This window comes from Diabrotica virgifera, chromosome 10 (assembly GCF_917563875.1).
Source record: "Diabrotica virgifera virgifera chromosome 10, PGI_DIABVI_V3a".
Lineage (NCBI taxonomy): Eukaryota > Metazoa > Arthropoda > Insecta > Coleoptera > Chrysomelidae > Diabrotica > Diabrotica virgifera.
In genome coordinates this window covers 2270820-2294154 of record NC_065452.1, presented here as the reverse complement: position 1 = coordinate 2294154, position 23335 = coordinate 2270820, and the positions used below count along the sequence as shown (strand labels likewise).

Below are 23335 nucleotides of genomic sequence, written 5' to 3'. Positions count from 1 at the left end.
GGTTTTAATGGAAACGGTAACGTTTTCGTGCTATGTCGCCAAAATATTTTGGGCCGATCTCGTCAGACAAACCAGGCCTTTAGAGGATGAAGCGATCATCACGGGTACTAGTTCCTCGTTGAGGACCGATTCCAAGTCCTCTAGCGTAAGCTCCGGTTGCCAAGAAACGTGTAAAAATACGGTGCACAGTACTATTGGACACTTTTGATACTTTTGAGCACACTTATTCCGTCTTGAAGCAACGCAACAATAGCAGCAGTCACAGTCGTTGTTTCGGGATTTACAACCATAATTCTTGAGGTTAAACCAACGCAATTCAACTTCAAATTGTGTTTGACACTCGATTCGACTTGATAGTTTAATAGAGCCGTAGAGCGAGGTCCCACTAGTCCGTTGCGCTGCGTTGCGTTGCGACATCGCAACGGAACAACAAATGTTTCAACGGATCGACGGACAAAGGACGAGGCCCCATCGCCTCATCAGTACGTTGCGTTGCGTCTGCGTCGCGTCGATCAGTTGCGATGTTTCAACGGATCAACGGAGAAAAAAGGCGAGAGGGAGGCAGGGAGATGCGCTGCATTGTCGGAGCACAGTGGCGGTTAAGAAGGAGGACCGATTTTCTAAATTTCTATGAAAAATAAGTGTTCCTAGATCAGAGGTTCCCAACCAGTGTGCCGCAGCACACTGGTGTGCCCTGAAGTCCCTGTAGGTGTGCCGCGAAATTTGATTATACTCACTACCATTATAGGGATTATTTACCAAAGTGTGCCGTGGCTGAACCAGTTTTTAAGTCAGTGTGCCTCAAGATAAAAAAGGTTAAAAACCCTGTCCTAGATTATCACCTTGAAATATTCATAAATCAACTGTATTTTTATATCTGCGCTACAATTAACTTAATTAATATACACAAAATAATATAAACAATAAACAAAGCTTAAAAGGTTCTTTATTGCTTTGAAAGTGTAAATATCTGTACATAAACAACTGAATCGTATGAATATTTTACCGTATTTAATAAATATCAAGAATAGACAGATCGAATTTTGTGTTAGTTAAAAGGAGGAACGAACAGACCTAGTAGAAACATATTGATTTGTGTTTCTGTGATATATGACATGTGTTTGAGATATGAAAGAATTTACTATTTTTTTTTAATAATAGTAATAAAAGATCACGTTTGTATCTATCCATTGCCACAGCTGAAGTATGGCTGAAATGACGCTGCTGTGAAAAGGGGTGTTCTTCGATGTCAGTGTCATCGCAACGCAAGGAAGAGTGTGGCATACAATGCGTTGTTCCGTTGCGACGTTTCAACGCAACGCAGCGCAACGGACTATGGGGCCTCGCTCCTTTGCACTTTTAAAAGTGATAAGAATAGTGTATTCTTTATTTCTGATTTTTATGCATTTTTTATGCATAAGTTTTTTAATTGTTTAAATTGTTTAAAACAGTTTTTCGTTTTTGTTTACGTTATTATAATAATAAAAGTTTAAAGATAATTAAAGTTTTAAGTTTTTTTAATGTGAGTGCTCCGTTTTTCGTGCCGGTGAGTGTATTATGTACATGATCTGCTGTTTATACTTCATGTATCTATCTTGGCGACAAGTTGTAAGGAAAAATGTGAAAAAATAAATGATGCAATATTTTGATCATTTATTGGAAAACGAAATAAAAAAATATTAAGAGAAACGAAGCGAAGATACAATGAAAAACTAATGGAAGAAATTAAGGGAAATAACAAAAATAAAGATATAAGAAATCTATATCGTGGGACAAAAAATGAAAAGAAAGGATATTGCGTTAAACCTCTATTTATAAGAGACCAGAATGGAAAAACTCTGATAAATGAACAACACGTTTTAAACAGGTGGAAGGAATATTTTGAACATTTGCTGAATGGACAAGAAAATCTGGGATTACTAGAAATTTTGATGTCACATCACTGCAATTCTACAGAGTGTGAATGAAATTAACAAAAAAATGCAATTAACTTTTAAACTACTTCGTATAATATTACAAAACCCTATATTTTAAGAAAGGAGACATCGAAGAGAATCCAAAAATGTAAAAATATACAGAGTGTTCCATTTAAAAAACATAAATTTTTGTTACCAGGTTAATACGGGGGGTCTAGGAAAGTTGGTCGACAACACTTCGTCGACGGAAAAATAGTCAACAACATTTGGTCGACAAAACAGTTGGTCGAATGCACAATTCATCGAGTGTACAATTCGTCGATGAACATTTACTTATCTTTAAGATAGCGGGATTAATGGTGACAAACCACGGATTATTGTTTTTTATTTTGTTAACTGGAATATTGTATTATACATATCTGAATTTATTTTTTTTTTGGGGGGGTTTTGTTAAGTTTTTTTCTAAATCTTACTGCGTTATAATTACCTAAAGAGTTTTAACTTTTAAAATTTTGTAGTAAAGCATTTCTGTAGTTATAGTGGGTTTATTGCTCCACCTCTTTATGTGGCTTAATGATTTGGATTGTAAAAACAGATAAAGAAGAGTGTGAATACCATGTAATATATGAGTTTATATGTACTTAAATTGATACTTATCAACATTTTAGACTACTGCAGAAAATTTAAACAAAATCTTGTAAAAAAATATAAAAATCAATAATCCTTCATTTGTCACCATTATTACCTTTGGGTCTTTGTCGATGAAAAATTCATTCGATCAAATGTTCGTCGATGAATTGTACATTCGATGAATTGTGCATTCGACCAACTGTCTGTCGACCAAATGTTGTCGACCAATTTTCTGTCGACGAAGTGTTCTCGACCAACTTTCCGACACCGCAATACGGGTGGCTCTGTATATTTGAAAATATTTTTAAATATATCTGTGCCCCAACTTTTACCTAAATAACTTTTTTCGCATTTCTTACGACAAACGAGTAATTGGAGTTTCTCGCACTAATGCCCCACCCTGTATGTGCTTTTGAACAGATTCGACAGTGATTTTAAGTCAAGACAATTTTACACTCCAAAATCACAATTATTTCGCTCATTCAATTTTGGAAATTTCGCAAAAAAGACATGATTGCCCTCGTTCCGGGGGCGGTTTCCGGCTCTTCCGGAAGAGATCTGGGGCCTCAGGAGACTGAGGATATCAGCGGCAAATATAATTACTTTATTATATCAACATAAAACACAAATGAAAATTATATTTGTAATTACTATTTTGGATCTTTATTGATAACAAAAACATGATTTTGGATCTATATTGATAACAATTATTGCAGAAAAATAGCGCAAATATGCAATAAAAATTTAAGAACCTATTCTCAGACCTTTCTCATTTCTACACAAAAATCTTAAAATAGTACCTCTCTGTATCTTAAACCAGCTTCAATTTGCGATAAAATATTTATTTATAGTGAATCTGCATATTCCAAACAGTTTGTACTTATTAACCCGGTTTTATGATTAAATCGTATTGATTTTACTCCAAACTAACGAAACAGCTACTTTTTCAAAAAAAATTCAAATTCAAAAAACGAAAAATTTTCAAATCGATTTTTCTAGAAAACGGTAAGTCCTACCGACTTAAATCAAGAGTACCTTTTAGTACTAGAATACCTCACAATTTAATAATCCAGTATTAAAAATGCTTAAAAGTTAAAGACACAAAAAGTTACGATATAATAACCGTTGCCTTACAAAAAACGGTACTAAGAATTGGCAATTGATGGAATATATCTCTGGAAGATAAATATGCACACCAATTTTCGTTTTTATAAAGACAAGCGTTCTGGAGGTATTTAAAAAAAACTAATTACAAGGCGCCATCTTCAAAGAGCTCTAGCTCCCTTCGGAAGCATTTTCGGACTAGGTGAATTGGGTTAAATTGTCTTAAAATTATCTGAGCAGTCTCCGGTCTTCGTTTGTCAGGAGAGTTCTGGACACCCTTTATATAATATATTAATTTTTTATTATTTTGGTGAGATTTAGTGCAGTACATACTACTACTGTAGTGCAGTGAGTGATAAGTGTAGTGAAGATATCTGGGGCAGTGGCATACTGAGCATGGTTCCACGGGTTCCGCGGAACCAGGGCCCGGGCCCATAGGGGCCCGCTTTAACGCACTCTTTGCTTCGAAGAAGAAAGAAAAAATCGAAGAAAAAAATCTGTCACTTATCTTAGCCCGAAAATTCAAAATGAGGTGATAGGTTTGCTTGGAAACTCAATTAAAAGTGAACTACTTCATAATATTAGTGTTTCTCCATTTTTTTTTCGATAATATTGTACATAGACGCAACATGCAACTCAAGACATTTCAAAAACATACCAAATTAGTTAGTTTTTCGATATGTAGAAATTGTGTATGCCGAAGAAAATTGTCTTCGATGTTGTAATTAACGAATCATTTTTAGGATTTGTTCCGATAACTGACCAAACTGCGTGTACGCTTAGCACTAAAATTTTGACTAAATTATAAACTAAATTAAATACATAATGCATGGACAAACTGCGGGGTCTGGGATGTGATAGAGCAGCAAACATGAGTGGCGTTTATAATGGCGTTCAAGCCAAAATTTCGAAGAGATATATCAAAACGCTTCTCATGTTCACAGCGCTTCATATAGTGTTAATCTAGTTTTAAATGATTCAGTCAAAAATATTTATTTAAACTTTTAACTCTGATCATTGATATGTGTTCAATATTTTTAGATGTTTATTCCATATTTTTTTGTGTTAGCACCAGCCTGTTTGCATCATGAATTGTATTTTGATATAAGTCGTTTTTGGTTTTTTTTTAACAACCTATTAAGCTTATGTCTATAGTTTTTATAATCAACATTAAGTGCTAGCGAAAATTGCTTTATTAATTTATTTTTAAGAAAATCTCGTCGTTTCATTAACGATATCAACCCCACCGTTATCCAAGGTTTTATTTTTGATATTTGTTACAACTCTGTAACATATCGTTAAAAATATTTCTTAATTCATTTTCTCTTCTATAAAAGTCTTATTAATATGTAGTATATAATGTAAATATTCTCAATTCACGGCTCTCTTATTACAACTTCAGATTTTGACAATTCTCGCTTGTCATATATAATTAAATAAAAATTTGATACACAGCAAATTAGTCGGTTAGAATTTAGTTATTTTTAGTAAAGTAAGGTCTAATTTTATGCGGTGAATATGTTCTACAGAAAAGCGCATATAAAAAATCGCATAAAAAAAGACTTTACTTGCATTGAAAAAGTAATGATACGTTCCGTAGTTTTGTAAAATCACATAAAATGGTGGACGTTTGTCCACTAAAAATTATATGTCTTTGATGTTTTTTGTCTCCATTGGGCCAAATAAAATCTTAAAGAAGAAATTAAAAACGCAGACTAACAATATTGAGATTGCAAAAACCTCTTCTAATGGAATATAAAAGTTTACGACACTTAATTAAATGTTTCAATCCGGAAATAAAAATGTGCTGTTTATTATACTGCAACTGCAACTTGAAATCAGCAACATTTAAACACTTAACTAGATACTTAAACATTTAAATTTAAGTTCAAAACAATTACAGGTTATACCTTTCAATACGAAACTCAGATTGATATAAGATGTAATAGCTACCAGCTACTTGCTACAGCTACATCATGTGACAATGGGAATACCCGAATTGCAAACCCCCAGATTACTGACATTTGGATGGGAATAGTTAATGTTAATTATACTATTTGTTAATAATATGAATTTTTTGATGAAATACAAACCGCACACGCACAACTTCAAAATCGCATTAAAATAATCCGCATAAAAAGAGACCTTACTGTATTTTCAAAGTGTTAAAAAGTATTTGTGATACGAAATAAAATAAGTATATTTCCCCAAGATAATAAACCCTTCATTTCAACACCGAATGAAACCTTGTTTCGACTCGACAAAATTTCATCAGAGTCTTTGGAATCAACCTAGAAAGAATTAGGTTCTCGTTTTTATGTGGGGAACAAGACATTCATCAATTGAAAGAATAAGTTTGTGGAGCGTTCTTACACAATATTTTTTTATGTAAGCGTCGTATCTCCCTAGAGATTGGTATGTAATTATTTAACTTATTTTTAAATGTATCATGTACAATTTAAGAATCTATTTTGTTCATATTATATAAATATCATTTCAATATTGATTTTTTAAAAGCTGTTTTAGTTTTCTGATATTAAGATTTTAATTATGACTGGAAATTTAGATGAAGAAAATTTTTAAGTTTGATTATTTATAAAAACTAATGGAGTAAAGTGATCAGTCATGTCAGTATGAAAACCAAAAACGATAGGATTAATATTAATGTACTCTTTAAAATTAGCTTCAGTTTTTATAAATATATGGCATAATATACGATGATTTATATTTAATGTTTATTAAAAACTTTTGATGTAAAATGTGTGTTTTAATTGGGCGGGCGGGGGCCCGCATCCCAACTGGAACCATGGCCCGCTGATCTATCGGTACGACACTGAATCTGAGGGCTCAATAGAATGAGAATATCAGCGGCAAATATAATTATTACTGTATTATGTCAACATAAAGCACATTTTTATTGATAAAAAATAATATCTTGGATCTATATTGATAGCAATTGCAGAAAAGTAGCGCAAGTGCAATAAAAATTTAAAAACCTACTCTGAGACCTTTCTCATTTCTACATAAAAATCTTGAAATATTACCTGTCTGTATCTTAAACCAGCTTCAATTTGCGATAAAATGTTGGTTTATCGTAAACCTGGATATTCCAAACAGTTTCTACTTATTAACCCGGTTTTATGAATCGTATTGACTTGATTGATTAATCGTATTGATTTTACTCCGAACTAACGAAACAGCTACCTATGGTAATTTATCAAAGTCCAGTTTAAAATTCAAAAACGCGCAAGAAAGTCACCTTAATTTTGATAAATACTGGTTTCTTCTTCTCACATGCCGCACTATGTTATTTACGTTCGCGTGTTGAGTGTATACTAAATAAAACTGCAGTCACTGCACAGCACATGTATATATAAAGCTTCCTTATAAGACTTTGATCGAAGAAGTAGCTTATTGAAGATGCTCGATGCCGCTAGTCATATAATGACCAACATCCGCGAAAACGTGATGAAAAAATAGAATCAACAAAATCAATTTAACACAATTAATACTGATCGAATATTTTGACGTTTGTAAGTCGAGCATTCTTTTTTAAATAATTTTTTTTAACGACCGACTTACATGTACAATTTTTAAGTATACAGGGTGTTTGGTAAAGAATGGGCCATAGCTTAACCTTAAATTCCTGAGGTTAAAATAGGTCGATTTAAGCTAATTTACCTTAGAACAAAAGTTGATAATAACCGAAATACAGGGTGGCAAAGTTAAACTTTTATTTTATTTATTTTTTAATATTTCCTGACAGGCATGGGACAACAACACTCAATTTGGTAGGTGATGCTGGTATTGTGCAATCTACTAAATTTAATTATGTTAAACAAATATTTCTGGCTACTACCAGAGTACAACAAACAGCAAAAGTGTTGTTACTTTTGTTGAAGACACTCATCAGAAAGCTGAAACAGTTCATGAGGATGGGCGCCAATACACATGAGCAGGGAGGATGTGCCCCCCCCCTCCTTCCCAAGCTGTTCGGGTATTTTAAACTAGATATTGTCATCCAAAGTATACAAAGTATAATATGCAACATCTTCACGTCTGGCCCCCCTAAAAATTTTTATCTGAGCGCCCATGTTCATGAGGATAAGTGTTTGGTGAAAGAAATATCAAAAAGAGAAACATTCTTAATGAATGACTTTTGGCCATTTTAGAAGGCATCAACATTGTCGGTAAATCATTACAGAGAGAAGAGATTGAACTTTAAACTGCAATTCAGCTTCTAAATTCACTTTTGGAGTTCTAAAAATAAATGGTGTTAAATTAAACAATCTGAGATTTGCCGACGACACCATTCTGATCGCAGAAACACTTGAAGAGCTACAGACATTGGTGAATAAGATAGCAGACTGCAGCGAAGAATATGGACTATCTTTGAACATAAAGAAAACTAAATTTATGGTAATATCGAAATCAACACGAAATGTCCAAAATTTATATTTACACAATAAAATTATCGATCGAGTTAGCAAATACAAATATTTAGGCACTTTTATAAATGAAGACAACGATAGCTCAGCAGAAATCAAAATAAGAATAGAAAAAGCCAGATCCATATTCACTAAAATGAAGAGAGTGTTCTGTGGAAGAGATTTGAGCCTTGATATGAAACTTCGCCTGATGAGATGTTACGTACTTTCTGTGCTGTTCTACGGAATGGAGTCATGGACGCTGAAAAAGATTCATTTTAACTGTGGATGTATCGCAGAATCCTGAGAATATCATGGACGGAGAGAGTCACAAACGTCGAGGTCTTGAGAAGAACGAATAAAGAAAAGGAAGTCATATTTACGATCAAAAAACGAAAACTGCAATACTTGGGACACATTACAAGAGGCGAAAGATATGAACTGCTTCGAATAATTATGGAGGGGAAGATAGCAGGAAAAAGGTCCATAGGAAGAAGACGAAACTCCTGGCTAAAGAATCTACGGGAATGGTATAGCTGTAGCAACAACGAATTGTTTCGGTCAGCAGTTTCGAAAATACGTATAGCCCTGATGATCGCCAACCTTCGGAACGAAGATGGCACTTAAAGAAGAAGAAGAAGAAAATCCCAAAGAGATAATTTTGCTTACTTCGAGCAGAAGGCCTTCTATCTAGCCCAGGGGTTCCCAAACTGTGGGGCGCGCCCCCCCTGGGGGGCGTGAGGACATATCAGGGGGGGCGCGAGACAAGTTGAACATTAAATTAAATTTAGTTAGCCGCTTGTTAAATTGTGTCTGGTAACGCAGAGTAAGCAAAAGTTATCTCAAATACCTCTTTTTGACAACACTGTGAAACGCCGCATTGATGATATGACCGAAGACATACAAAACCAGGTAGTTTATGCAGTAAAATAATCGCCATTTTTTGATATTCAGCTAGACGAGAGTACTGACATAGCACAACGTTATCAGTTAATTGTTTATGTTTGGTATATTCAAAACGAAAGAATGAAAGACGAGCTACTCTTTTCTTCAGAGTTGGAGACTGGAGACCACGACAAAAGCTATTAATGTTAGATATGAAAGCAGTGTGAGGGTTTTTTGACAAACATGAACTCTCTTGGCATAAACTGATCAGTTTATGTACAGATGGAGCACCTTCAATGCTTGGTTTTCGTTCAGGCTATTTGCAATTAGTAATAGAGAAAAATGCTGATGTGATTGGGATACATTGTTTTATACATCGACAAGCTTTGGCAGCAAAAACCCTTCCAAATGAACTTATGGCTGTCTTAAAGTTGTGTATTAAAGTAGTGAAGTACATAAAAAACAGTGCGTTGAATACTCGACTGTTTAAAACTCTTTGTGAAGATTTAGAAAGTGATCACAAAACACTGCTACTTCATACAGAAGTACGATGGCTCTCAAAAATAAACATGTTGGCAAGATTATTTGACCTTTGAGATGAAGTAATTACCTTGGAACATCAAAAGCAATATGAGCTAAACATGGCTTTCAAAAAACATTGTACCCAAGTAATTGGGTAATGGCTTATTTGTCAGATATCTTTGACTCGTTGAACAGCCTCAACCTAAAGCTGCAGGGTGGAGACTCAAATATAGTAGTTACTCATTGTGATGAAGGCTTAGTTACTCAACTTTGGAGGCGTAAAATATCAGCAAACTCCTGAAATTATTCAAATTTCTCTAAAGTAGAGCCAATCTCAGAAGAAACACGCTTCAAGGATATTTGTGAAGGATCAAGTTTGAAAATCCAAATATCAAACCATTTGGAGAGCTTAATTGAAGAGTTCCAGAAATACTTCCCAAACACTTATGACAATTTTATTTACAGAATGTCAACTGATCCATTCCATGTCAACATAGACTCCCTGCCTGAATCACTTCAAGAAGATGCTTTGCAAATAAATCCAAATGATTTTTTGCATGATTCATCTGCCAAATACTTTGTTATAATTAATAATTATAATGGACAAACCTTCATTTTGGTTAAAATATTTCAAAGTGTATCTTAGTGTATCACGTGAAGCTCTTCATTTATATTTGCCTTTTTCAAGTAACTATTTGTGCGATTTTCAACACTTGTGGCAAAAAAAACAAAGTATCGGAATGAACTTGATGTTGCTAATGACTTATGCTGTGCACTTACTAAAACTCGGCCACGAATAGGCATACTATAGTAAATAAAATGCAAGCACATCCTTCTCACTAACCAACCTAATATATTTTTCTTTTATTAATAATTTTTGTATTTTATGGAAACTGATATTGTTGTATCTTATGGCAGAATAAATAAGTGTTTTGTTTTCAAGCTAATACTTATTTGTTTTTGTTTTGTTCCTATTTAGGCCCATACAATTTATTGTAAAGGGGGGGGGCGCGAGAAGCTTTCATTTCAACAAAAGGGGGCGTGGTACAAAAAAGTTTGGGAACCCCTGATCTAGCCGATCTAAAATACTTTGAATATTCCGACAAGTGTAAACGAAAGGGAGCAAGACACAACATTTTGATTATGCTAATTCCAATCAAGTGTTTCTACAGGGTGGAGAAAAGATAAAGGTTAAAAGTTATCTACCAATAATTTTGGATAGGCTAATTACTAAGCTGAGTCGTCAGTTGACAGAGGACGAGTCAGTGAACTCAGTATTTGGTGTTTTGTGTGTTTTTCCAAATCTGAGTAATACTCAAATAATAGTCTAAGAGCTAGAGCCGAAAAATCATCGTCATAAGTAATATGGAGTTTGGCATATGAAATGTGTCTATTGTATATTGATAATTATGACCCCTTTCAGGCTGACACCTCAGTGGATACAGGAAGTAGCAATAAGGGATGAAAGGGGAAAGTTAGTGTTGTCTTTAAAGGTTTTCACCTCCTATTTTGTTAAACCTCCATCGATTTGCATGAAAATTGGTGACTAGTTAGAACATACCTCAGGAATTAAAAATGATTTGGTCCCAACTTGCACTTTTACCCTAGGTGTGGATACCACCCCTTCTCGGGGTTGAAAACGATTTTATTAAAAATAACCCCACAAATCGATAGAGGGACAAATTATAAGTAAAATTTGTTATATCATGTTATTAAAATAAATCAATACTTTTTGAGTTATTAAAGATCAAAGATTTGTCTGTTTAAGAGCACATGCGTGAAGTTACGGATGATAAAAAGAACATATTAATTAATTGTATGTTACTAAAATATTATTTTTATATTATTTCGTTATTATAAATTTAGCAAAAGTGTATTCGAATAAATATATCAAATGTACCCATTATTGGACACCCCCAATTTCTGGACATATTCAGTTTATAATGAAAAAAAATTCAATTAAATATCGAAATAATATAAAAATAATATTTTACTAACATACAATTAATAATTAATATGTTCCTTTTATCATCCGTAACTTCACGCATATGCTCTAAAATAGACAAATCTTTGATCTTTAATAACTTAAAAAGTATTGATTTATTTTAATAATATGACAGGGGTGGCCAAACTGCGGCTCGCGAGCCACATGCGGCTCTTTGAAGGATTACTTGTGGCTCTCGATTGTACCCGAGTTATTTTTCAATTTTGTATTAGATATGATTTAAAAAAAATTATTACCGTTCCATAATATGTGTTTCAAAATGTCTTTTAATTTACTGACAACATGAAAGACTTTGTAACAAATTCCATTTCCATCCAAGATAAGATAGACCAGGGCGCATCTGTAAAAATATTAGTACATTTGGACGTTGAGAGGTGACTCAAATTTTTTTGCAGAAATTGCTTGAAAATAACTCAAATAATTTGACAACACATTGTTTAAATAATCAAAATGTCAAAAAATGAAGGAAAAATTCGATATTGTTCTTCGTTTTTTGATTATAACTTTAAAAGTATTCATTTCCGAGAAAAGTTGTACCAAGATAAAAGTTGCGTAATTAAATTTCCTACAATATAGAATTGGTTGAAAATTTAAAAAATAGTCACCCTTGATGCAAAATAGCAATAATTGCGAAAATAACCATACAAAAACAAGTATTCGCATTTTACGTCTTTCAACCATTCATGCTACACTTAGGACCTTCATATTTTACCCAGAAAAACTTTGTGATACAGTAAAACAATACAGTAAATTTTATTAAGATCGGTTCAATAGATTTTTTAAAATAAATTTTGCAATCCAGCTTTCGGAAAAAAAATTCATTTTTTCAAAATGTTACAGGACTGAAAATAAAGCAGATAGCAAGTTGAAATTTTTTTGCGCATAGAAGTGTACTGTACCTTTCATTTGCAATTTGCAAAATTAAAATCGAATAACTACCACGGCGTCAGAATTTTTTTTAAATAAACATTAATTATTGGTGCTACGCGCAGGATAGCGGATAGTTTGCTCTGATTGGGCATTCCAATGACCTTTGATAATGATTGATACATTTTAATTTTTATTACATTTCGATATAAATAAATAAATTTGTTTATTGCAAAATAAAAACACATACTCTATCCTTTGGAATAACACTTTTGTTAGCAAAAACTTTCCTTGTTCATATAATTTAACTTAGAGAATAAAAGTTTATTAGTTTTAACATATGCAATTGTTTAAACAATATTTCACGAACAATAGTAAAATTAGTTTGCTTTTTGTGGAATTAAAATATTAAAATACAACAAAATATAGAGTAAGAAAATAATATATTAGATAAAGATTGGAAAAAATTTTGGTGGAAATCAACTTGTGTGAATCGAACACCGCTGTCCTGCGCGTAGCACCAAAAATTAATGTTTATTTAAAAAAATTCCTGACGCCGTGGTAATTAATCGATTTTAATTTTGCAAATTGCAAATGGAAGGTACAGTACACTTCTATAAGCAAAAAAAAATTTAACTTGCTATTTGCTTTATTTTCAGTCTGCAACATTTAAAAAAAATGAATTATTTTTGCGAAAGCTGGATTGCAAAATTTATTTTGCAAAATCTATTAAACCGATCATAATGAAATTTATAGTGTTGTTTTACTATATTATAAAGTTTTTTGGGTAACATATGAAGGTCCTAAGTGTAGCATAAATGGTTGAAAAACGTAAAATGCCAATACTTGTTTTGTATGGTTTTTTTCGCAATTATTGCTATTTTGCAACAAGGGTGACTATTTTTTTAATTTCTATCTAATTCTATGTTGTAGGAAATTTAATTACGCAACTTTTATGTTAGTACAACTTTTCTTATAAATGAACAGTTTTAAAGTTATAATCAAAAAACCAATAAAAAAATCGAATTTTTCCTTCATATTTTGACATTTTGATTATTTAAACAATGTTCCGGAGCATTTTGAGTGGGAGGATAACTCAAATATTATTATTTGAGTTATTTTCAAGCAATTTCTGCAAAAAAAAATTGAGTCACCTCTCAACGTCCATCTCAAAACAGATGCGCCCTGGACTAAGAATGATATTATGACACATCGAAAACTGCGCTAACGAACATTACATAAGAGTGGCGCAATGTAAAAGTCAGTAATCAACCGAATCCAGACCGATTTTTGTATAACTCTTGCTACAGATGTAATTTGTAATTTGTATTAGGTACACATTTTGCATTTAAGTCATTTTACTCGACTTAGAAAAAAATGTTTACCATAATATACTAGAAAAACTTAACGAGTAGGTATATAAAAAAGCCGGAACGAATATTGACCGAACTCCAAAATAGATTTGAAGAGTTATGTTAAATCGTCTCTTCATTTTTTTCCGAATTCATTTCAAATGAACGTAGTTCATAAGGTGAATTTGTTATTATTACCAATATATGACCCAAACAACATCTGGAGAATTAAAATTAATAGAGACGCAAGAAGATCAAGCTCGAAAATAAAACTATAAGTCGACGCCGAATACCGAATTTTGGAAATTTGTACCAGAATCCAAGAAGGTACCCTAAAAAAGAATGCTTGTCGAATTATTTCCATATTAGGAACAACGTACTTGTGTGGACCATTTTATTCCATTTTATAATTCGTGACATCCTAACACCGATCAATATTACCTAACCAGCATCTAAAAGAATTACTGAGAAGTCACATATTAATCACCAAATTCTAAAGAATTATCAAAAGAAGGAAAACAAAAATGTAATTAAGTTTAAATATTTCGTAATTGTATTTCGGTTTTCAGTAAGTAAAAGTTCTGTTAAAAAAATTGTAAATACCTTCTATACATAGGTACTTTTTGAATAAGTATTTTATTGCGGCTCGCGAAAAACTTCAACTTGTGAAAAGTGGCTCGGACTATTAAGAAGCTTCCACCCCTGTAATATGATATAACAAATTTTACTTAAAATTTGTCCCTCTATCGATTTGTGGGGTTATTTTTAATAAAATAGTTTTCACCCGCGGGAAGGGGTGGTATTCACCACCAGGGTAAAAGTGTAAGTGGCACCAAATCAGTTTTGTTTCTTGAGGTATGCTCTAACTAGTCACCAATTTTCATGCAAATCGATGGAGGTTTAACAAAATACGAGGTGAAAAGCTTTAATGACTTCACTAACTTTCCCCTTTCATCCCTTATTGCTACTTCCTGTATCCACTGAGATGTCAGCCTGAAAGGGGTCATAATTGTCAATATACAATGGACACATTTCACAGGAAAAACTCCATATTACTTATGACGATGATTTTTCGGCTCTAGCACTTCGTCTATAAAGGTGTGTTTCAAAACTACATGAACACTATCCTGATGATATTAAACCTGAAATTGAAGATGAAATAGGCAGTTTTAAAACTATTTTATAGCCCAGTTTCGAGAATTGCAGGGAAAACAATTTATTCCTGCTTCACAGTCATTTTGCGTTATTTCTGAGAACAAACTCGAATCGAAGTTTCCAAATGTGTCATTAACTTTTAATATTTTATCTTACGGTCTTACGGTAATGATTACAAATGCACCAGGCGACCGGTCATTTTCAAAAATGAAAATTATAAAAAATTGTCGCCATTCGACAATGGCACAAAATAGACTAACATTTCGGTGCTACTTCGGTATGCGGTCTACGGCAGAGTTTCTAGTTTGGTATGCGGTCTACCGTCTGATATGCGATCTACGGCAGTTTAGCTGATTCGGCATGCGGTCTACGTACAAAAACAAATTAGAGAAACTATTACAAACTTTTTATTTATTATTTATATTTATACTTTACTTTACTTGTCATACTTGTGCTTTACTTTCACACTTCACGTGTTATTCTGTCTAAATCCCGAACCGAGGATTAGCGGCGTGTAATTTGGGTTGCCTATATAAACTTGAATCAACGAAATGGGCCTTGAGTGTTAATTTAAAACGCTGAAAAGACCGTTTAGTGATAATAAAAAGGGTGGGTTGTGATTGCGCGCAGCGGTCAAATACCTCCTGCCCTGCGGTTCTCTCACTCTAATACCCGTAAGTTGGGTTTGGACCGAAGGGTTAGGTCTTCCTCCTTTCAGGCAAAAACCGATATTTACTGCGGTTGCATGATATTTAATATTAAAATAGTATTGGATGTGGTAGAATGTAGACTCTTTGTATAATTACCAATTGAACAGTGAAGCTGTTAGTAATAATAAAATAGTAATGTTTGTAATAGTTTCTCTAATTTGTTTTTGTACGTAGACCGCATGCCGAATCAGCTAAATTGCCGTAGACCACATATTAGACGGTAGACCGCATACCGAAGTGGCACCAACATTTCTTTCATTTAATCTATGTACATAAACTTAGCGAATCAGTTCTGGCAAATAATACGGCAAGCATAATTGGAATTTGCCGCTGTTTTGCCGCTAATTAGTTGTGGAAAAATTAATTTTGCCGCTTTTTTTTAATATTCGATGTTTCGCTAACTTCATATGAACATAGCGAATCACAACAGCGAATAATGTCTCAAATTCAAATCGAGTTTGTGCTGAATTCGCCGCTTTTTTGCCGTTAATTAGTTGTGTAAAAATTAATTTTGTCGTCCTATTATTTTTTTTTTAATATTAATTTGGTATATTGACAGAGAAGTTGTGATCACAGACAGACAGATAGACAGACAGACGGACGGACAGACGGACGTGGATAATGCAAAGTTTTCGCATTTTTTCAAAATTGGGTGAAAACAATATAATACCATGGATAAGCAGTAGTGTAAAATGATGTATACTATTCTGCCTTTGTAGAGTTTGCCGAATATACTGTTTAACCATAGCAGAGACGCAAGTACCTACACGTACTCTGGTACTCATATACTGTTTTACCAGGGTCATATTTTGAAAACTAAATAAGATAGAAATAAACTAAAAATTGCATGTGAAAGAGCGGTAAAAATAACCCAGTATAACTTTTTTTCGTATCTCTTACGATAAACGAGTAATTGGACTTTCTCGCACTAATTCCCCACCCTGTATGAAGTTAGCGAAACACCTAATATTAAAAAAATAATACAGCGACAAAATTAATTTTCCACAATTAATTAGCGGCAAATAAGCGACAAATTCAGCAACAGCTCGATTTGAATTTTACGCAATATTCGCTGTTAGGATTCGCTAAGTTCATATGAAGTTAGCGAAACACCGGATAATAAAAAAACTAATTTTGTGCTTACCGCTTTCAAAAAAATATAAAAAAGTATAGGATTGCTCCGGACTCGAACTCAAGACCTCTCGATCTCTGGCCGAATGCTATACCAAATACGCTACGAGAACTGTGTCTGTATCGGTTCGGACGTACCTAATGACAATTCACGGTAACAAACAGACTGGAAGGTAAAGTATAATAAATATACAATACAATGTTTTAATAATACTCATCTTACTCCTGAGGAAGACAAATCCAAAGACACAAAAATTATAATAAATATATTTACTAAAAACACTAATATATTCTTTTCACACCTTTTCTTGCACTGTTATATTTATACATAACTTGAAAGATTCAGCAACTAAACGCCATACTGTCTGTGTGCGCATGAGCGCAGTATTATGAAATTTTACTCTCAATTGCGCATAAAGAAGTATAACTTCAAAAATTCGTTTAAAGATGTAGAAATTTCGTAAAATTAAAAAATTCATATTCTGTCTAATTTGAGTCCAAGTTCGTTAACTTTTATGAACTGTAGCCTTCCCGAAATTGCTTTTCCCTTGAGGAATCGTATAAACACTTTGTAAAAAACGAATTTATATCATTATTTTAACATGGACTTTGAATTGTTGCTGTATTTTACCAAATCTTGAAAACATTAAAAATGGTAAATTCTTACTACAAAATATAATTTTTTGATGAACTCTAGCCTCCCTGTAATTGCTTTTCTCTTGATGAATCCTTACTAGGGTAGAGGTACCGGTTGCGGCCACTTTAAGCTAAACTTTGTATTAAATCTTTTGTCGTATCAAAAATGAATTTAAGTTTCGAATGATTTACGGACTAAACTTTTATAATATATTTCTAAATTAATTTAAAACTGTGAACATCGGATACTATTATAGAAATTTAAAGTAAAAACAATTTAAAATCATCGAAGCTAATTTCACCAGCTCCGGCCACAAAAGTACCAATAGGGGCCATGTTGTGCACCAGTTGTGGCCATGATAAAAAAAGTAAAAATGAAATATAAAAAATAATAAAGATGAAGATAAGAAAAGTGTAAATAAAAGTAAATAAAAAGTAGGTTAATAGTCATTTATTATTTGGACATGAGATAATAAAAAACACATATAACACATATATAAAAAATATTGTAAAAGAAATCGTATTAAAGGTAGGTAACTTAGATGACGAGGGTAATTAACACCACTTTTTTTTTAAATTAGACATTTCGGGTACATCATATATTCCCCTAGAATTAATTTTCTTAGGTTCAGAAATTGTCTGAACAACGTCACACTTTTCGTATATAAGCTCGTCTTTTTTTTCTGGCCACTTCCAGTGATTCAACGTTTTGACCATTGTTGAAACAGCATAATCGTTACTATCAATTTTGGTAATTACACCAGGATAGAATGAGTCATCGTATTTTACAATGACATAGTCATTTTCTTTCAATGTGTTTTCAAGTGAAATTTCTGTTTTCTGCTTTTCATTTTCTTTCGGTGTGTTTTCAAGTGCACTTTCTGTCTTCTGCTTTTCGTTTTCTTTCAGGGTGTTTTCAAGTGCAATTTCTGTCTTCTGCTTTTCATTTTTTTTCAGTGTGTTTTCAAGAGTAATTTCTGTTTTCTGTTTTTTATATATTTTTAGGTTCTTTTTCATTTCTTGTGCTACAACACGTTTCTGTCGATTTTCTTCTCTTTTCTTCTTGTTTTCTTCTTTTTTCTTAATTATATTCTCTTTCTCCAGTTCTTTTCTCTCAGCATCAGCAAGCCAGCGTTCACATGTCAAGACACTTGAGACATATTCTCTCTTTTTAGATTTTTCGTTTGTCTTTGGCTGGGGTATTACTAATATATTGCTTAAAATATTTATTTTATTACTAGATTTTTCTAAACTTTCCTTTAATTCACTTTTAATATCAGATGTTATTGTAGTATCAAACTCTGAATTCTTTTCCATTTCTAATTTTTGTTCTATGTTTATAACACTTGGTAACATTTCAACTAAGTCAAGTGATGCTTCAGGTAACTCTTGGGTTTTATTATCTTCAGGAAACATTTCGCTAAGTATGTTACATACCCCAGTAGCCGTAAGTTCCAAATTATCTACAACTAATGATGACTCATTATCTTCAATAACTGAACTCTCAGCTGTAATATGTTGAAATTCTGGAAATGGAAATTCCATGACATCTTCGGCATTTGGTAAATGCGAATTGAATGAAAGAGTAGGTAAACTTTCATTCAAATCGCATTTAATCTTTGTCCATACATCAAATAGCATTTCAGCTTGTTTAATACTAGTCTTCTCTCCTTGATTATATTGAAATTTAAATTCATCTAGAACTGTATTTTCTATCTTCGATTCTAAGTAGGACAGACATTCCTCCTTAAAATTAAAACTGGATATTTCAGATATTTCAGACTTGTTTACTGATTGATCTAAAGAACTAAACGAGATTTTACTTTGATTCAGGCATTTACTGTAGTCTACATTTTCCGAATTAAATGGATAAAGGCCACACTTTCGAAATCCATTAATTATTGCAGATTTAAAGGATACTTTCGATAAAATCATGTGTAATACATTCGGAACGTCTTGTTTTTGTATTTCCCTTCCGTCATTGTCCAATCTGTAGGTTCTTAATGTTTTCTTCCATTGACACTTTAGAGGGAAAAATAGGGAAACGTCTAATGGTTGTAAGATGTGTGTGGTGTTCGGATATAAACAAACAACTATAATTCCATGATCGCGACAAAATCTACTTAATTGTAAACTTAAATGAGATGTATGTCCATCCAAGAAAACAATTACAGGAAGAACGTAGTTTTGTTTAATTAAAAATGGATGAAACACATTCTGAAAATATTCAAAGAATGATTCTGCTGTCATCCATCCATTTTTTGACTTCCCAATCCCCCAATGAGGTGGTGCTGCTTTAAAATATGTAGATGGAATTCTTTCAAATTTGTACATTGTTAATGGGGGGGCATAATCGCCCTGCGCATTCACGGCAATGAGAGTGGTGATGTTTTCTTTGTCACTGTTCGCTGAGGTGGCATATACATGTTTACCTTTTTCTGCAATTACCCAACTACCTGAAGGGTTAAGATAAAATGATGTCTCATCCATGTTCCAGATTCGTTTGGGATCTTCCAATACTGCAACACCATCTCCAAGATCAACTAAAACATTTTGGAACCATTTTTTAATTTTTTCGGGTGTGATAGCTGCACGAGCTTTGCTGATGTACTCGGATTGTTTGACTGAAAGTTCTGGGTGTCGCGTCATGAAACTATCAAACCATTTGCGGCCGGGCCGATTGTTGGTGAAAGGATTTTTTCTTTTATTCTCATTCAATATTTTTTGAACAGAATAGCACAGTCCATCTTTGGTCACCGGGAAACCTCTTTCACACGAAGTTTTCATCCATGAGCATAATGTTTTTTCGAGATCATCTCCCAACACACACGTTGGTCCTACTTTACCAGTTGTTTCCGGCCGACTACCATCTAATTTATATCTAAGGGTACTTCTGGGGATATGAAATGTTTTGGAAGCGGTTTGAACAGGCATGCCAAGTCTAACTGCATCTAAAGCATTTTTTAATGCTTCTGGTGTATAATTAAACAATTGGCGTTTTAATTCCTTTTGTTTTCTGCACTTTTCATTTTTTTTAATTGTTGCCATTTTGTCACTGAAAAAAAAATTATATTGAAACACATTTGTTTTCAATGGGCTTCTAATTCTAGATAAGCAAATAATGAAATTCTCTAACTTTTAATTAGTTTTATTAAATAGTTTAATAATAAAAGCAAAATCGAGTTGAAATTTCTTGTCTTAAGTTAAAAACTATAGAAAACGTAAAATATTTTGTTGATATCAAAATGTAAAAATTTCTATATTTGTTCTTCCTTTCAGTATGTCGAAATGTCAGTAAAGAGGGTTCAATTATTTCAAATATTAATTTAATACTCAAATTAATAAAAATGTGCTAATTCTGGCGACAGTGGCCGCAAATCAAAACATGCATACCCGGTTGAGGCCACAGTAATGGCCTAAGCTGGAACTTAATACGATTTCCAAGTACCGGTTCCGGCCACAGTAAATATTAAATGAAATGTTGATTTTATTTGAAGTTATTTTATGAAAACTGATATAATGAAACCTTTTAAAGACATTACAATGGATTATTTGGATATATCTTATAAATACAGAGAATGAACTACAAGTAAACTTACCTTTGTTCCTTAACAAATTTCTTAAGAAATCTATAGAATCGTCATACACACACTTTCATAATACGCCATATTTAAACCGGCAGCGTCACCTACTGTCAATTTTTATAATTAAAAGCAAAAGTATTTGAATTTCTCGTTTCGAGATGTCGTTTTATATTTGAGTAAAAGTGCAACTTAATAAATACAAAATAATAGACGGATGGCCGCAACTGGTGCATTGGCCGCAACCGGTACCTCTACCCTATCTTACACCATACGTACCTAAACTTTAAAAACCCTATCATTTTAAAAATGCTCATCTGTGCTTAGTAAATTTTAACACATTCTAATATCTATATTTTTTAGACAGTTAATGCAATTTTTAAATATATTTATTCTTCCATAATATTAAATATTTTTATTTCCCAGAATTTTACTTTCTTTAATATGTATACGAGTTGGTGTCTACATGAATAGGGTCGTATACGATTTGATACGTATATGGTTTGGGAGTTGGTATTCGATGAGATCGTTTTCGATGAGTTGGGTTCGCTTAGGTGTAGATACCGAGCGGTGACTAAGGGATACTCTACCTACTTCTAATAAAACTTTGAGCCTTTGATGATAGGTGGCGAAGCTAGGTAGGACAAAAATCAGGTTTTTATTTAAATAAAATATAAATAGACTGTGGAAATATATTTATTAGGTTGAAATCATATTATGATGGTTACTGTAAAATAGTAAAATACTCATATTTTATATAGAACAGTTCCAGTTTTGAGTTTTAAATATTCTTGAAAATGTTAAATATGTAAAAAAAATGAATAACCATTTTCAATTTCGTTGCAGAACGAAAATACAGCCGAACCATATTCTAGTCCAATCAGAGAGTGCAGCAAGCACCTCTACCGGTTTCGAAACTTATTAGTCTCTCTTCAGGAGGCACATATGCTGCTCTCCCCCGATCCAACCAAAACAAACCCCAGCGTGCAGTCCCGGATTGCAACGAACGAAATGGCATAGATGCCCTAGCGACTCCCTCATTTTCCTTAGTCTCAGCATCCGTATGGCTTGCATATGTAGAAGCCTCGGAGGTGTGACCAGAGAAGGTTCCCATTGTTTTCATTCTGTTGGGGTGTAGAATAGCATTATGTTGTTTTATATGCCATTAGAGTGAAAACTTTTAGTCTTGTTAAATATGTATTTACAATTTTGTAGTCAGTATTTTGTGGGCGACCAGTAGAGACTAACAGCAGAGGCGCCAGAATTGGATATCTTCACTGATTTCTGTTATCCTGATACGAAACTTTGTAGATAGAACTTGTTCCCAGAAGAATTTCCCAAATTCTTCTGGTTTTTGATTTATGTAAGAGAAACGACGTTTATTGCAAAAAAGAATGTGTGTGTACTTTGTACGCACGTAAGAAGTTATACTTCTATTATATGATTTCTTAAAAATAAATATACTTTAAACAGTTTGATTTAATTTTTGTTAAACACCAAACTAATTTTGTGCTATACCAAATACGCTACGAAGACTGTGTCTGTATCGCTTCGAACGTACCTAATGATAATTCACGGTAACAAACAGGCAAGGTGATGTATATAAATATACAATAAAATGTTTTAATAATACTCGTCTTACTCATCTTGAGGAAGACAAATCCAAAGACGCAAAAATTTATATTAAATATTTACTAAAAACACTATCTTTTCACACCTTTTCTTTCACTGAATATTTATACATAACTAGAAAGATTTAGCAACTAAACGCCATATTGTCTGTGTGCTCATACGCGCATTATTATGAAATTTTACTCTCAATCGCGCCTAAAGAAGTATAACTTAAAAAATAATAAAGCGACAAAATTAATATTTTCACAACTAATTAGCGGCAAATTCAGCACCAACTCGATTTGAATTTGAGACATTATTCGCTGTTGTGATTCGCTATGTTCATATGAAGTTAGCGAAACATCGAATATTAAAAAAAATAAAAAAGCGACAAAATTATTTTTTTTTTTTTAATTCCTATTAAGCTTAATGTTGTTCTGAAGCTATTTCCTTGTGGCATTTTTATAATTACGTATTTTTTATGGGAAATAAGCCACAATTTTACTAAAAAATGAATTTATTAACGTTTATTAATTTTTAAAAAATTAATTTATTAAATTAATTTATTTATTTCCTATTAAGCTTCCCGTATTATTTGCGAGAAGTCATTAGCTAAGTTTATGTAGGTACACTCGGTACACTTAAGAATGATGTGCTCGAAAATTTGAAATTTGGAGATATTTTAAGTAGTTTTGTTTCTATGAAACGAAGTTGAAACGAAATGAAAAGTTGCTTTATAATTAAGGCTTTGAAAACTCACACTAAACTTATTTCAATTTATAATGTACTTAATTCATAATTAT

The 23335-nt window shown here is 32.8% G+C and overlaps 2 protein-coding genes across 3 annotated transcripts in view; both read right to left on the bottom strand.

Moving 5' to 3' along the window:
• The window catches only part of LOC114324994 (uncharacterized), a 197119-nt gene extending 190127 nt beyond the window's left edge, over nucleotides 1-6992 (bottom strand). The window contains exon 1 of one of the 2 annotated variants that reach the window (XM_050663503.1): nucleotides 6695-6992. The gene's annotated coding sequence lies outside the window, so the exon portion shown is untranslated. The remainder of the gene's footprint in view (nucleotides 1-6694) is intronic. The other variant, XM_050663500.1, reaches the window with a different exon arrangement.
• A 10903-nt stretch (nucleotides 6993-17895) lies between these two features.
• LOC126878593 (putative autophagy-related protein 11) lies at nucleotides 17896-19275 on the bottom strand. The gene has a single exon (XM_050641401.1). It carries the CDS (start codon nucleotides 19273-19275, stop codon nucleotides 17896-17898), a length of 1380 nt encoding a protein of 459 aa, XP_050497358.1.
• Nucleotides 19276-23335: the final 4060 nt, after the last annotated feature.